This window comes from Lutra lutra, chromosome 6 (genome assembly GCF_902655055.1).
Source record: "Lutra lutra chromosome 6, mLutLut1.2, whole genome shotgun sequence".
Lineage (NCBI taxonomy): Eukaryota > Metazoa > Chordata > Mammalia > Carnivora > Mustelidae > Lutra > Lutra lutra.
In genome coordinates this window covers 15825580-15841784 of record NC_062283.1, presented here as the reverse complement: position 1 = coordinate 15841784, position 16205 = coordinate 15825580, and the positions used below count along the sequence as shown (strand labels likewise).

Sequence of the window (16205 nt, the reverse complement as noted above, 5' to 3'; positions counted from 1 at the left end):
GATTCCACCATCAGTCCTGGCTGCAGACACCCCTGTCTTTTGTCAACTATTTTTAATATAAAGCCAATAGATAACTCAAAGCTGAGGTTTTCACTATATTATCCTGCTCCACAAAAGCATTTCTTTGTGGTTTTCTATTTGTGTTTTTGTTTCACAAAATTCTATGATTGAAAAGAGTCACCTTGATAATTTCAAGTACACAAGAGAGGCCAGGGCTGGAAACTTTCAAGTCAAAATCAAAAGCCAGCAAGTAGCCAGAGAGGAGGAGAATGTCCAGGCCCCTTGGATTTGAACCTTCTGCATTTCCTCTCTTTAGCCCTTTGGAGTGTCACTTTTTCTGACCATGCATAACCTCTGCTTAGGATTGTGAGTCCTAAGGACTGGAATATTTTGCCCGGTTTCTGAAATCACAGGTTTTTACAGCACCCTACATTTTATTTTACTTTTTTTTAAAAATAATTTTTTAAGGTTTTATTTGTTTGACAGAGAGTGAGAGAAAGCCCAAGCTGGGGGAGTAGCAGGGGGGAGGGAGAAGCAGGCTCCCCACTGAGCAAGGACCCGATATGGGGCTCGATCCCAGGACCCTGAGATCATGACCCGAGCCGAAGGCAGAGGTTTTAACCCACTGAGCCACCCAGGCGCCCCCAGCACCCTACATTTTAGTTAAAAAAAATCTGAAACAGTAATTAGCATCCCCAAAGGATGGACTATTTTTAGCTTTTAACTAATATTTTTACATACTCCCAAAACATTTTTTAAAAACCTGTCTTTCTCCCATTCATTCACACTTCATTCATCAGAATGTGGTCAGCTGGGCTAGAGAGACAAGAAGGAATCAAGTCATAGGATTGGTTGGTGAATTGTTAAAAATGTGTATTTGCCATTTGGCTGAGTGATCCATCCTTTACAATGGAGCCTGAGCCTATAAAAAATTGAAGTGGGATCTGAACATGGCAAAATGTGTTTGCTTTTCTTAGATAAATCTGTTAGTATGTGCTGGAAAATGGCATCATTCCCCCATTGGAAATTGTGCTTCCCACGCAACATACGCCACTGTCTTCCCTCACAGATTTCCCCAAGCAAAGTTCAAAATCCTGCTTGTGTTGGTAGTCAGTCCCATGGTGAAACTATTAATTTAGTCTTTCCATTTGAGCTCATCCAAGAAGAACTCCAAGATATGATTCTTTTCAAAAGAGTGTTTAACAATTAGCACAAAATATAGCTACCGAGAACTTCTGAGCTGGGTTTCTCAAGAGCAGATTGTCAAGTCAAAAAGAAAGTCAAAACTCACAATGTAGAAGGAAGACAAAGAATAGAATTTTGTATTTAATAAAACTCAAAGGTGATACATGTAAAAACACTGGTACTCTATAGGACAAACAGCTTGCTTCCTGGTATGGTCATATGGACTTACCAGATTTAGGAATGTCAAGTACTTCCACTGTCCGCCATTGAGAAAGACTTTGGATTTCCGCTGGTCTCCTCCTTGTTGTGAGATGTAATAATTGAGAAAAATATACCAGCTCAAAACAAGGAAGTGGTATACGCAGGTACAAATCCTCGTCATGGCTAGCTCTGACCAGGGAGCCGTGATGACTCAGGTAGCTTTCCTCTGGTGTCCGTCTGTGGGTCACAGCTGAAGTCATAAGGCATGCCTGAGGGCTGTAAACCACACCCCTCTGGGACTGGGAGTTCCAGCTCAGCTGAATTTGGCTTCTCTCATAGGCTCCTTCCCTGGTAAACTTGGGAGATGGGATTATTGCTGGTTTTCAGATGCTTTCATTTAGATAATGATAAGTAATCCCCAGATTTACAGAAGTTTCAATGCTTAGGCTTGGAAGAGGAGCAGGGGGAAAGGCAAGACCTACACTTTGCACTGTTTGGCTGGGTAAGGGACCTTATTGTGAAACACCAAAAAACCCTAATCAATACTGTCAGGGCCATATCCTCTGTTCTTTTCTTTTTATCTGGGCAGAACAAGGAAGTTGGAATAATACTTCTTGAGAGATGAGGATCAGGTTGATAGATGAGATGGGAGAGATTATGGGCATGTTTACGGCACAAAGGGAGGTCCGGAGAAAGGGAAAGGACATTCTAATCTTGCTCCTGAGGTCTCTAGGGCCCTATAAAATCTATAACAAACGGCTCCTCCAAGGAGAGGCCCCAAGGCTTTTTTTTTTTTTTTTTTTGAGTTTTGTATCTATGCCCTAGAGAACCAAAGGTTACCCAGGGCTAACCCCAGATCATTTACCAGGGTGTTTCTGTGCCCTGAGAAGAAAGAAGCAGAGCAAGAGGTCTGTGGCCAAAGAAGCAAAGGAAGAGGTGTGTAGCCATGACCCCAACATACCTGAGTTTAGACATTGATGGGAAAGAGTAGGGGGTCTCTGCATTATTGCCTTAGAGAGGATGAGAATGTGCTTAGGCTGGGCAGAGTTTTCAGAACTGGGCCCTGCTCAGGCTCAGCAGAAGGCACCTGAGAGAGCACTAGAAGTGTGATTACCTTGTGACATCACCAGCTTCTTTCCCTGGGCAACTGACTCTGAGGGTTCTGAGCAAATCCCTACAGGGGAGGCTCCCAACGCTGTTATGTAAGTCTGAAACTGGCGCTGTTCAATGGTTTAATCAGGGCTAAAATGTCCTGGGAGAACTGCAGGCTACACATGGAGGGCAAAACCAAACCCAACCCACCTCCTAAGAGTCATCAAGAATAACGGCATATGGTGGCGGGGAGGTGGGGTGGGGAGAGCAAACCTGAACCAGCACTAGAGGGTCTTCATTGAAAGTGTTCCCAAGGGAAAGGATGACCTGGCAAATGGTGACATAAAACTCTGTGTACAATTCCATGGCCTCGGTTAAAACTGCAAATAGAGCAGCTCATGCTTTGACCATGTTTATTGTGTAACAGGCCTTGCTCCAAAGTGCTTACCCATACTAGCTCATTTAACACTCTCAACACCAGTTTGAGAGAAGCACTGTTCTGAACCTCACTACTATGAACCTCATTTTCAGATGGGGCTGCTAAGAGGATGTGCAAAAAGTAGCAAGAGGCAGAGTGGCAGTCTGTCCTCTGCCCAGTGTGCCTGACCACAAAGAAGGAATGTTTGCACTGCATACCCTCAGGCAGCCTCTGCAAAGTGTCTCCACCTGTGGCTGAACCTCTTTTATGCCTCTCTTTCTCCCAAGGGAAAAAGTCCCTCAGGAAAGGATCAGATCTGTTTTGAAACTTGGTACATATATAAGTTACTGTGCTATGCCTCCTGGGGTGTTTTCATGGTACACATCATTATAGATTTAGGGGTTTTCTCCTTTTATAGAAAAAATCTCAAGCCTAAGTCTGCAGATAGGGTAAGGATTTGAGGCAAAAGTGAGAAAAGAGAGGGAAACAAAGACTCAAGTCTCTGGAACATGTATATCCAACCTGGAAGCTGGTCCCCTGCATTAACTTCAATGGCCATAGATGAAGACTTTCATAAATATCAATAAAGTTGGGGCACCTGGATGACATAGGTGAAGTGTCTGAATCTTGATTTTGAGTCAGGTCATGATCTCAGGGACATGAGATTGAGCCCCACATCAGGCTCTGTGCTAGGTGTGAAGCCTGCTTAAGATTCTTTCTCACCATCTTCCTCTGCCCCTTCCCGCTTCAAATATAAATATAAATATATAGATAGATATATACAGTTAATATGTTGTTCAATGTTTGATATTGGAATCCAACTGTTAGCTTTTTAATGAATGATAACTTTATCTATCATCTATCAGGATTTATATAGAGAAAATATGTAATTTTTTACTTCAATGTATTTTCTTATAAAAATTTTCACAAAAATGTCTAAAGGAAATTCTACCTTGTGACCATGTTCACATCATAAATTGTATCTGTGGTTGAATAACCAGATAAATTTCCATGAAGCACTTTAACCATCTGTTTCGTGCTCTGAGACCAGGTGGAGCTTTGGGGAATAAAGACAGTGTCACCACTTAGCTACATGATATTATTAACTGATACAGACTGAATCTGCTATTTGCCTGCCTTTCTCCACTCTACAAGTATTTGGAGGCCTCATGTCATTTCCAGGAGGAGAAGAGAATTGTTCCCTAACTTAATAAAAAACTGACAGAAATACACACTTTTTTTCCACGGGAAATACTAAAAATATAAAATAAGCACATTTCACATTTCGAATGCAACAGATAATTTGACTATTAAAAGTAACGTTCTTTGAAACTATCTTCTGGGAATTTAGAACATCAATCTTTAATTTCACAAATACTTATCGAACAACTGCTAATTGCCAGGTACTTAGTAGGCTCTGTGGATTCCCTGGGGAATGAGAGAGCTCCAATGCCTGCCCTGATGGAGTTTCTATTCTAGTAAGGAATATGGACATTAAATAATAATAAAATCAGGTGTTAATTTATAATTATGGTAGCTTCTGTGGAAAATAACAGCATGAGACTTGCAGTGGTCTGAGGTGAGGGAAGCTGGCCTTAGGAAGCCACCTGTGAGCAGAGCTGTGTCCTCTCAACACTCCCAAGAAAATCCAGCTGTCCTTCCCAATCTTTTTTGTGAGCTCCAATTTCTCTGCCCATTCCTTATGTGTTCGTATTTCCCAGGGAGCTGCTCCAGCCCTCCATCTATCTCCCTACATACTCACCCAAGTGATGCTGCCCACTATCATGGTTTCTGCCACGACTTTCCAGTCTATAACCACAAATTTTATATCTGTTTTCCCAGCCCTCGCCCCGTCCTCACAAAGCTTCAAACATGTCTCGAGTACTTGTTGCATATTTCCTGAATGACTCAGATGCACCTCAAAACTCAAGATGTATAAAATGCATGCACTACTTTGCCCCAAACCTGAACTTTTGTTTCTATCCTCTCTCTTGGGGGGAGATGGCCCCATTGTCCAACCTGGGAGTCTTCTTTCCCTCCTCTGCCTCCCTCACTGCCCAAGTCCTGCCAACTTCATCTCCCAAATCAAACTCAAGTCAGTCCTCTTTTTTCCATTCTGTCTACTGCCCTAGTTCAAGATCTTCCCAATCTCTTCCCAGATGCTACTGTATTCTAACCAGTTTTCCGGATTCTAGTCTTATCCCCAACTCCATTCTCCCCTAGGTCAGGAGATGAGTCTATCCAAAAAGCCAATTTTAACATATTCTTCCCTGGCTTAATCCCTTTACTCCATCAATATCACCTACAGGATAGCATCCAAGTTTCGTAACTTTTTATAAACAAATACCCATCTGGCTTTGGTACTTTCTCCAGCCTCATCTGGTTTCATATTTGATTTCCTCCAACCACACTTGGCTAGGTGACGTGCAAGTGCTTTGCTCCTACCACCTCCTCTCAATGTGTCTTTGGCTGGATATTTAATAACCGTCCTCCAAAATGCAGCTCAGCAGTTCTCTAGGAACTCTTCCCTGAACATCTTCTCAACTAAGCCATATTAAATATCCCCCTTTAGTTCCTTAACACCCCATACATCTCTGAAAATTGCATGACGATTATTACTGTTTTAGTCCATTCAGGGTGCTATGACAAAAATACTGTAGACAAGGTAGCTTATAAATGACAAAAACTTATTTCTCACAGTTCTGGAGTCTCGGAAGTCCAAGATCAGGGTGCCAGCAGACTCTGTCTGATGAGAGCTTCCTGGTTCATTGATGTCATCTTCTTGCTATGTCTTCACCTGTGGAAAGAGATGATGGATCCCTCTAGGGACTCCCATGTAAGGCCAATAATTCCATTCATGAGGACTCCACCCTTCTGGTCCAATCACTGACTTAGGATCCCACCCCCTAATCCCATCACTTTAAGGGTTAGTATTTCACCATACACATTTTGGAGAAATAAAACATTTAGTCCATAGCAATTAGAAATGAATCTCTTTTATGAACTGTTATCTCTCTGGGTACAGATATGGTGTTTTTGGGTTCTTAGAGCTTAGCATAGTGCTGGACACATAGTAAAAACTTAATCAATGTCTGTCAAATAGACAAATATGTGTATATCATGCATACTTGCCTACTGAGCCTTATGATAAAGCCAGCTCACCCATGAAAAACTTAACTATGTTTAAAGTGTTCAGCTGCTGATTTCTTGGGAGGAGCTGGAACACTAAGATGAGTAAGATATAGCCCAGGCCCTGGAGGAACTCACAGTCAAGTGGCAGAGACAGAAATCTAAACAAAAAAATTACAGCATGATATGATAAGTATTATAGTAGAGGTATGCATAACCTACTAATGGAACTTCAATTATCTTGCACATTTTCTGTCATTCTAAATATACAGAAGATTGACTTCAAGATAAATGTGTTGAGTGAATCACTGGAAACTCCAGATGCTACGTAGGAGAAGATAAGGATTAATGTGATCTCTCTAAGCAAAGTAGCCATGGCCACCAGCCTGGACAACGGTTTTGTCTAGTAGAGACTGTAACCCAAACCCCAGGCCAGTCGCAAAATGAGGAGGTACAAAAAGCAGGGGCTCAATCTGGGCTTGAGTTTTACTGGTGACCTTGGGCTGGTCAGCCAATGCTTCATTGGGGCATTAGTTACCTCAAGTATGAAATGGAACTTGGGGTACCCAGAGCGGGTGATTGTCTTGCTTCCTGAAGCCAGGACATCTACTGAGCTAAGGGAATAATTGACCAAGGCTAGCCTCTGAAGGCACTGGAGGGAAGCCCAAAACCCATAGATATACACCAACTCCCATACATACAATGGAGCCAACTAGAGCACAAGGTGTTGGAAGATGCTCTGTGCTGTTCAGTACAGGTAGCACAGTGGTGTGAAGGAAATCAGGATGTCAGCGCTCAGAATTCTTGAGGTTAGGGTTGAGGTAGATAAAGCCTTCTAAAGTCTTCTTGAAGTTATATGGGATGGAGTCCTGTATTGGGCTCCCTGCTCAGTGGGGAGTCCGGTTCTCCCTCTGCCCTACCCCTGCTCGTTCTCCCTCTCTCTCTCTCTCTCAAAAATAAATAAATAAAGTCTTTAGAGCCAGAATACCTCCACACACCTTATAGGCTCCCTTAACTTTGCCCATGCTTCAGTAAATAGTCCCATCATTAAATTTCCCTCTGAGTGGGCAATCTTTTCCTGCTGGAACCCTAACTGGTGTAGCCAACCAAACTGTGAGCTCCTCCAGGGGAGTCTAATAATACCTCTGGGACCTCAGAACTATTCATACATGTAGGTAAATTCCAGATGCTGGTAAATATCTGTTTGCAAGGCTCAGTTCTGGTATTGTGGTATTCTTCATATCGACCTGTGGAGGATGGTCTCTAACCCTTGGGTTTCCAGATTATTACCATCCTAGTCACCCAGAGTAGTTTATATTTCCTTAAAATCCCTGCTGCCTCTGACTCAGTCTCACCTCACCAACCCCAGTAAAAGGTAAGTGATTCTGGAAATAATTAAATGTGTGTGTGATGTCTAGTTGGAGCCAAGATGCAGGGAAAATAGGCTCTTATTTTCAGTAAATTTTGCATCCCTAGGAGCCTTTGTCCATTTGCTGTATGTGAAGCTATGAGTGAATGAAGTGTTGCACCCATTGGGTTATTTATGCCACACCTCAGAACATTTGCTTTTCTCAGAGGTCACTGTGACTACCCTGTTTTTTTAAAAACTAGAACATTCATTGAAGGTCCCTTCTGAAGTCTCTTTAGTGACAGCATTTGTGGGTTTCCAGCCACCAAATCAAGCCAACTCTGAAAGGCAGACAGAGGAATCTATCTTCTTTGTCTACGAGAATTTTCCTGGCCCACCAGCTTTGCCTATTGTGCTGGGAAACCTCATTCAAACCTGCCTTTCTCTTTGCTCTCAGGGCTGGTTTTCACAGTGGTATGCAGTGTTCTGTGCTGCTCTTCTCAGATTCACTCAGAGGAGCAAAGTTCTCCATTGGTAGTTTTTTGAAGATCTATTTTCAGTCAACAAGCCAAAGAACTCTTCCTGTTTACCAGCATGAAATCGACACAACGTTAAATTTCAGAGAAGGAAAGAACCGTTTGAGGTCAGTTAATTCAACCTTCATTTTTCAGAGGCAAAATAGAGCTCAGAGAGGTTAAGGGACTTACTCCAAATCACAAAGCAGTGATGGGGGAGCAGTGACAAGAATACAAGAACACAAGTGATGAGAATACAAGGCTTTTGATAGGACAGTGAGCTGTTACTTTTTCTTGAATTGTTTCGTTTTGTCCCCAAGTTCTAGAATTTTCAGGTGAATTTTTCTTGCTTGAATTAATTTGTATGTCCCTTGATTATGTGCGGTCTGGTGAAGTTATTAAAGACAAACTTCTTCCTAGAAATGCCCTTTTCAGCCTCCATTTCATCACTTGCTTTTTTTTTTTTTGCAAATATCACATTAATCAGACATGCTTTAGTTTTTCATAAGAGAATGCAGATATTTCCAACAGATTTTTACATCCTGAATTAATTGGCCCAATTGAGAAACATATTCAGTGCTGACCAGTTGGCACATTCTAGTTTCAATCTTTTGAAATTCTCATGTGAATTTCTGCTCCTCTGGGAAATTCACCATAAGAAGATCAGCAGTTAAACTCTGGTTATCTTGTTTTGGCAGTCTGGATAGAAATACGAGTCATGTATAGTCAGATATATAAACTGCACTTTGATTTGCTGATTTTCTATCTAATAATTATACCATTTGCTGAAAGGGGATGTTGACATCCTCAACAATAATTATGGATTTGTGTTTCTTTTTTCAGCTCAATAAGGTTTTGTTGTATGCATTTGAGACTCTTGTTTGGTACATACATTTTTAGGATTGCTACGTCTTCCTGGTGATTAATCCTTTTATCATTATGTAATGTCTTTCTTTGCTTCTAGTAAGTTTCTTTGCTCAGATAAAATTTACCTTCACCTGATATTAATATTACTATTCCCTCTTTTTTAAATTGATGCCTACATAGCACATATTTTTTAAATCTTTTTACTGCTGATCTACATATTTTGTTGAAATTAAAGTGAATTTCTTGTAAATAGCATATAGATGGGTTGTGGTGGTGGGTTTGTTCTTTTTAAATTCACTGTGCCAGTCTCTGTTTGTTTGTTTTTTTTTTTCAATCTCTGCCCTTTAATTGGTATATTTAGATCATTTACATTTAAGGTAGCTGTCTATCATATAATTATTTGTTATTCTTTGTCTCCTCTATTTCCTATACCTCTGTTCTTCCTTTCTTGTCTTCCAAAAATATTAACTGAATATTTTTAAGTATTCTATCTTGATTGAATTATAGTAGTTTGAGTGTATCTGTTTGTAAAATTTTCTTATTCATTGCTCTGGGCATGGCAATATACATACATGACTTACTAGAGCCTATTGGTATTAGCATTTTATCATATCAAAGGAAGTGTGGACTCCTTGCTTCTAACTTTAGTTCCTTTACTTTTACCACTTCTGAATATTATAATCTTGAGCATCAGATGGTGGTGTAATTTTTGTTCTACTCATTAAATATTATTTACAAAGCTTGTGAGAAGAGTTAGTCTACTGTATGTACCATATTTTTGCCCTTTACACAGGTCTTTCGTCCTTTCCAATGCTTCAAATTTCCTTCTTTTATCATCTTCTTTCAGTTTGAATTACAGCTGACCCTTGAACAATGTGGTTAGGAGTACCAATCCCCACATAGTCTGCATGTAGTATTTGATGCTCCAAAAGCTTAACTACTAATAACCTACTATTGACTGGAAGATTTATCAACAACATAACTGTCAACTAACAAGTATTATGTATATGTATTATATATGGTGCTCTTACTACAAAGCAAGCTAGAAGAAAAAGTGTTTTTAAGAAAGTCATAAGGGGAGGCACCTGGGTGGCTAGTGGGTTAAAGCCTCTGCCTTCAGCTCAGGTCATGATCTCAGGGCCCTGGGATCGAGCCCCACATTGGGCTCTCTGCTCAGCAGGGAGCCTGCTTCCCCCCGTCTCTCTGCCTGCCTCTCTGCCTAATTGTGATGTCTGTCTGTCAAATAAATAAACAAAATCTTAAAAAAAAAAGAAAGTAAGTCATAAGGAAGGGAAAATGCATTTATAGTACTAGCCGTATATTTATTGAAAAAGTTCTGTGTATAGGTAGGCTGGGCTAGCCAGGGGGCACCAGTGGTGGTGGGCCTGGCCCACAATGGCTATGTTCCTCTGCTTGCTGGCTTCAGCTCGGTAGCATCAGCTGTTTTGGGGTCCACTGGTGGCAATAAAAGTCTGGAGGTACAGTACAGTCACCCCATCTACCGAGAAGTATACCACTAGCCTACAGCCATTGGCAGCTATGGCTACTAGTGAGTGCCTGAGCTTCCAGGAGGCCTCAGAGCCAGGACACCACTGGGGAGGGATCCATGGCAGCTCAACAGGGACCTGAAGCTCCCAGCAGCCCCTGAAGAGCTTCCAGAGACTAGCACATGAAGGATCAAGGGCTCAGACTCCCTACATAATGTGGTCCTTGCCTTCTGGGCTTTTCCTTTGTCAGCATAGCCTTCTGCCAGTCCCAAGCACTGGATCCAACCACCCTGTTGGCACAGAGGAAAACCTGTAGATCTGCCTGGTCCCAAGACCCCCAGGGGCTGCTGACAGCCTTAGTAGGCCTCCCTGAGTACTCAGGGGGCAGCAGGTGGGGCCTTTGCCCAGTCAACTTTTGATCCGATCTTGTGGAGACTCAGTACACAGCTGTAAATAAATAAATAAATAAATAAATAAATAAATAAATAAACTCCCTGGCTTTTGCTGTCAACTCTTAAAAAGAAAAAAATCCACATTTAAGTTGATCTAGGAACTTCAAACTGGTGTTTTTCAATGGTCAACTGTATTTCCTTCAGACATTTTTCTAAAGACAAGCATGTGAGCAACAAGACTCCTTAAGTTTTCCTTCATCTACAAATTCCCCTCTCGTTCTTAAAGACTTTTGTAAGATACAGAATTTACCATTGGCAGTTTTGTCTTTCAGCAATTGAAAAATGTGCAACTTCCCTCTGACCTTCATGGTTTCAGATGAGAAATCTGTTTTTATTTGGGTTTGTGTTCTCTTATGGTTGATGTGTTATTTCTCTCTAGTTGCTTTGATGACCTTATCTCTAACCTTTAGAAGTGTAATTATGGGGGCGCCTGGGTGGCTCAGTGGGTTAAAGCCGCTGCCTTCGGCTCAGGTCATGGTCCCAGGGTCCTGGGATCGAGCCCCACGTCGGGCTCTCTGCTCACCAGGGAGCCTGCTTCCTCCTCTCTCTCTGCCTGCCTCTCTGCCTACTTGTGATCTCTGTCTGTAAAATGAATAAATAAAATCTTTCCAAAAAAAATTTTTCTAAAAAAAAAAAAAAGAAGTGTAATTATGATGTGTTGTGGTATGGATGTTTTTGGGCTTATCATCTTTGGAGATTGTTCAAGTTTTGTAAATGTCTTTACAAACTTGAGAAATTTTCAGTTGCTATTTTTTTTTGAATACTCTTTTATTTCAACTACCAATGAAATGATATGAATTTTGGGATTTTGTTATTGTCCCACAGTTCCCTGAGGCTCTGTTTATATTTTTTCCTGTCTATTTTCTGTTCTTCATATTGAATAAATTCTATTAATTGGTCCTGAAGTTCATTGGTTCTATCCTTTGTTATCTCCAGTCTATTATCGAACCCAACCAGTGAGTTGTGTTGTTTTGTTTTTTAATTTCTGTTATTGTATCTTTCAGCTGTACAATTGCAACTTGGCTTTTTATAATAATTTCTACTTATTTGTTGATATTTTCTATTTTTCATTTGTTTCAGGAGAATTTGTAGTTGTTCACGAAAGCAATTTTACAATAACTCCTTAGGATCTTTGTCAGATAATTCCAATATCTGTTTCATTTCTGTGTTGGTGTCACTTGATTACCTTCTTTCATTCAAATTGTGCTTTTCCTGGCTCTTGGCATGGCCGGCGATTTTCCTTGTATCTTAGACATTTTGATTACTATCTTAAGAGTCTGTAAGTCTTATTTAAGCCTTTTATTTTAGCAATCAGTCACCTGTTTAGGCTTGGCACTCAGATCCCGGTTTAACTTTTGTAGGCTATGGTTCCAATGATTATGTAATTTCTTGAGACATTATAAAGCCTCTCTGATGTGCTTTGTTCATTTGGTGCCACTGGAGCTCCTAGCAGGATAACCAAAAATATCTCCAGACATTTTCAAAAGTCCCTTGGGAAGAATATCACCCCAAGCCAGAATTCAATGTCCCCAGTGTGGGACAGGCCATGATCCTGTGGGGAAGGGAGGATATATTATCCCCCCAAACCCTGATGGGAGAACTTTAGGATCCCAGTCTGTGTTTGTGTGGCCTGACTCCTCTGGCCTGGGACAAGGAGGAAGCTTAATTTGCTTCTTACTCCCTCTGCTCAAACTTGCACTCAGGGTGGATACTGACAATGCCTCCTATAATGAAACAAGATTTGGTTTCTTGTATAACCCAGTTCAAAGGCTAATCTCGCCCCAAACAAACAAGTGGTCTTTATTATGAAATTACAGCTATGAAGTTTCAAGGTGAAATCCTCTTAGCATTACATATATATGAATGCATATTTGTATTTTCTGCTTTAAGACATGCTGCCAAAGATCGTTATCAGATACATCCTTTTTGCTTGTTAGTTGGTTTTCTTCTTATTTCTACATTGCTGAGATGACATCACATGACCTTTTGAAAGTTTTTGATTTTCTGCTGGCAAACATAGGGCAGTGTTTCATAAAAGTGAGGAAAAGGTTGCTATGCTTTAAAAAATCCCCTTAACTTAAAAAAGGAAAAGAAGAAAGAAAGAAAGAGAAAAAAGAAAAGACAAGACAAGACAAGACAAGACTGCCAGATTGTTTATTACAGAGTTGACTCCTTTGGCCAAAAAGAGTTGTTTTGGCTAATCATTTACTCAGCTGTCCTCTGAATAGAAATGCCATCCTCAAACTGTATGAAAATTAAATGAAACCTCGCAGGATACTTGTTTACCAAATAACTGAAGTTTAAGGTCAAATCTGTTGGCCTCCTTGTACCAAGCAAATCTGAATTACTATATATTATTTATTCAGCCTGAATTATTTCACATTCTGGTTGATGGAGGTGCTTCTATGATCACTAAGCCATTTCTACCATTCCTCAGAATGTTCGTGGCATTTGGGGCTACTAAAAGTGAATCCAGTATGTCTTGGTATCCAAAATAAATCACACGTCAATACAGAATAAAATTAGCCTCTCTCTCTTACCTTTAAGGGTAGATTTCTTTGAAATATGGCCTGCTCAGAATAAGAATGTTTTAGAGACTATGAGCTCCTGGAGACAGAAGTACAGCTCATTCTCAGCTGATTGGAGGAAATGTCTCTTTCTGGCCCTCTACTCTGGCACCAACCCTGTATACTGGTCTTCAAAGAGGTAAGAACTTTTTCCATGATATTCTGCCTACTCCCCTTCTCTGTCCAACCTTCCAAGAGTCAGAGGCAATCTTGTTAAAGGATTTGGAAAAGGCCTAATAGGGAATAAATTAAGCATAACCAATTGTCTTCAAGGCCGTCCTCAAACCACGAGGCCTCCTTGCCAGTGAATTTACTTGAAGTGCTGGGAAGCTGACTTTTTCCCCCTGTTTTTGGGAACAATGATTACTTCACTGAAGGCCTGATGACATCCTCCCCCACCATAATAGTAACTTAAAAAGAGTTTTTACATAGTTTTTTTGGCTCTTTAGTGGCATTAGTATGAGCAACTCTGGTTCTATCAGTCTGGTTGTAAGCTTGAAGGTAAAGACTGGCTCAAAGTGCAGAGAGAATATACTGGGTCTAGAAGCCCTGGGATCAAGGGCCAAGTAGAAAAATCCAGCCCTCAGTCCGGCACTGTTGATGTTCTGTTGTCTGCCATCAATGACATCATTGTGAGGATGTTACAAGAAAGAGGGTGACAGAGGAAATGTCTGTAAGCTGCTGGATGATTTCAATGGCTCTCAAATTGCTTTCTGTTATTCTTGTGAGGCTGTCAGCCTACAGGTCAATGTTGGCTTCTAAAGAAGTATTGCTCCAAAATGAGGCATAATATTTTCACACAGTAGTCAAGAGTGTGAGTTCCAAGGTCAGCGTGCCCTACTTCAAATCCTGGTTTCACTTCTTCCCACCTGTGTGCCTGTGAGCAAGTCAATGAAACTTTGTGTGTCAGTTTCTTCAACTGTAAGGTGGGGATAATAATAGTGCACAATTTGTGGTGTTGCCATACAGGACGAATGAAATAGTACCTGTGAAGTGCTAAGGATAGAGCCTATAGAGTAGTAAGTACTCCATAAGCATTAGGTCTTATCATAGAAAGTGCTTGGAAAATGTCTGTCCTCACAGCCACCACCTGATCAAAATGGCCATCTGGACCATAAGTACCTCACCATTAGGAAGTATGTTTGCAGTACCTTTGGTGAATGGCACAGTAGAGGTACCTAATCTATCAACAGGCTCTCCATTGGAAGAAGCCTAAATTCTTTCCAAAAAAACATTGATGGGAACAACTTTCAGACATATTTTAGAATTGCCTTAAGGGCAACATTAGCTTTTAAACTGAAGAAAAGTTACTACCCTTGACCTGGGGATTTCCATTCAGACTGTAATGACCCATAATTTCCCAATACCTCTGCTAAGTTTGTTAGGAATTGAAAAGAGCAACTGAAATTGACCTAAAGTCCGATGTTGGTGAATTATCACTACATATGTCTTTAAGAAAGAAACAGAGAGATAGAGAGAGAGAGCCTGTGCAGGGGGTGTGAGGGGGCAGGTTCACATAAGCAAGGAAGGGTAGGAGAAAAAGCAAATCCTCAGTGTTGAGCTGGTGTCTTTGTTTTAATCAAGGAGGGTGCTAAGTGATCATCAGAAATGTCTTCTAGTGCTCCCTTCGACAGCACATATACTAAAATTGGAATGATAACAGAGAAGACTAGCATGGCTCCTGCACAAGACAGGTCTTCTGGTAGCAGAATGAAATACGGAGACAATTCAAGTATGACTGCCCTTCATGAAATTTTGAAGCTTGAGAAAACCGATTTTGAATGCATAGCCCAAATAATACCTAGATAGAAGTATTTTCTTCTAAAGAAATGAGATAGTAGGAGTAACTGTTGGTTAATGATGAAGGTAAACATGCATGACCCTAATGGACCACACAGAAGTCCAGGGGGAGTCCTGAGACTTCTCTGTGTTTGTGAGGTAGAGAAATGGCCCTCAGCATCTCAGAGTTCACAGAAGACACTGCTTGGCCTTCTAGTTTCTCTGCCCTTCCACCTCATTCCCAGCTCAGCAGGGTGACACTGGGAAACTGAGTCATGGATCATGGGCCAGCCCCACAGAAAAAGGAGTCCTGTATCTATGCCCAAAGTTCCTGAGACGGTGTTCTGTGAGGCCCCTCAGTGAGCTCCCATTGAACAGATCACAAAAGAATGTTCCAGCCTCTTCCAGCCTCTCATCCTGGATGGGTGTTATGGACTCAGTGTCAAAATTCACCTACTGAAACCCCAATCCCCAAGATGATGGTATCTGCTGATGGGAGCGTTTGAAAGGTAATTAGGTCATGAGGGTAGAGCCCTCATGATGGGACTGGAGCTCTTATAAGAAGAGAATGGAGAGAGTTTGTTTCCTTTCTCTGCTCTCTGCCATGTGAAGAGACAATGAGAGGATCGTCTTTTGCAGACCAGGAAGTGAGCTCTCACCAGACACTGCATCTGCTGACCACTTGAGCTTGGACTTCCAGCTCCAGAACTGTGAAAAATAGATGTCTGTTGACCCTTGGCCACCTTTTAAGCAGTCTGAACTGCTAAGGCAATGGGCATATCCATTCTATCTTCCCTCCATTTCTTTAGGTGGAAAGAGCTTGCTGATAGTGGGGGACAAGAAGATGGTGGGTCCATTTGACATGATGTGGACTGAGCCTGGGTGGAAGTTAGAGCTAAGAGTTCCTTCAACTGCCTAAGAAAAAGATAAAGATAAGGAAGGAAATGGAATCTATCCCTTGAAGAGCTAAAACTGTAATTGTTAGACATCAGCCATTTAAAGTTATTGCAATGTATGATTTTCATTAATTTCTTAAAACGAATATATCATCCATATAAATAATAGTAAGTGCCAATGTTTATTAAGCAGATCAACAGCCCAAGCATGTACAAAGCACTTCACATATCTATCATTTTTATTCTTTCCTACAGACTTCTAAAACAAG

General features: G+C 41.1%; 1 protein-coding gene and 1 pseudogene across 3 annotated transcripts in view; one reads left to right on the top strand and one right to left on the bottom strand.

Annotated features, from left to right (window-relative positions):
* ADTRP (androgen dependent TFPI regulating protein) overlaps window positions 1-2477 on the bottom strand; it is a 70854-nt gene extending 68377 nt beyond the window's left edge. For 2 of the 3 annotated variants that reach the window (XM_047735029.1, XM_047735027.1), the window contains exons 1-2: window positions 2348-2477; window positions 1415-1623 (exon numbers count right to left, since the gene is read on the bottom strand). In XM_047735029.1, the coding sequence (XP_047590985.1) occupies window positions 1415-1567 (153 nt within the window). In that variant the 5' untranslated portion in view covers window positions 1568-1623; window positions 2348-2477. Of the gene's footprint in view, window positions 1-1414; window positions 1743-2347 lie in introns of all 3 variants that reach the window. The other variant, XM_047735028.1, reaches the window with a different exon arrangement.
* Window positions 2478-14879: 12402 nt separating this feature from the next.
* LOC125103419 (uncharacterized) lies at window positions 14880-14951 on the top strand (annotated as a pseudogene).
* The last annotated feature ends 1254 nt before the right edge of the window (window positions 14952-16205 follow it).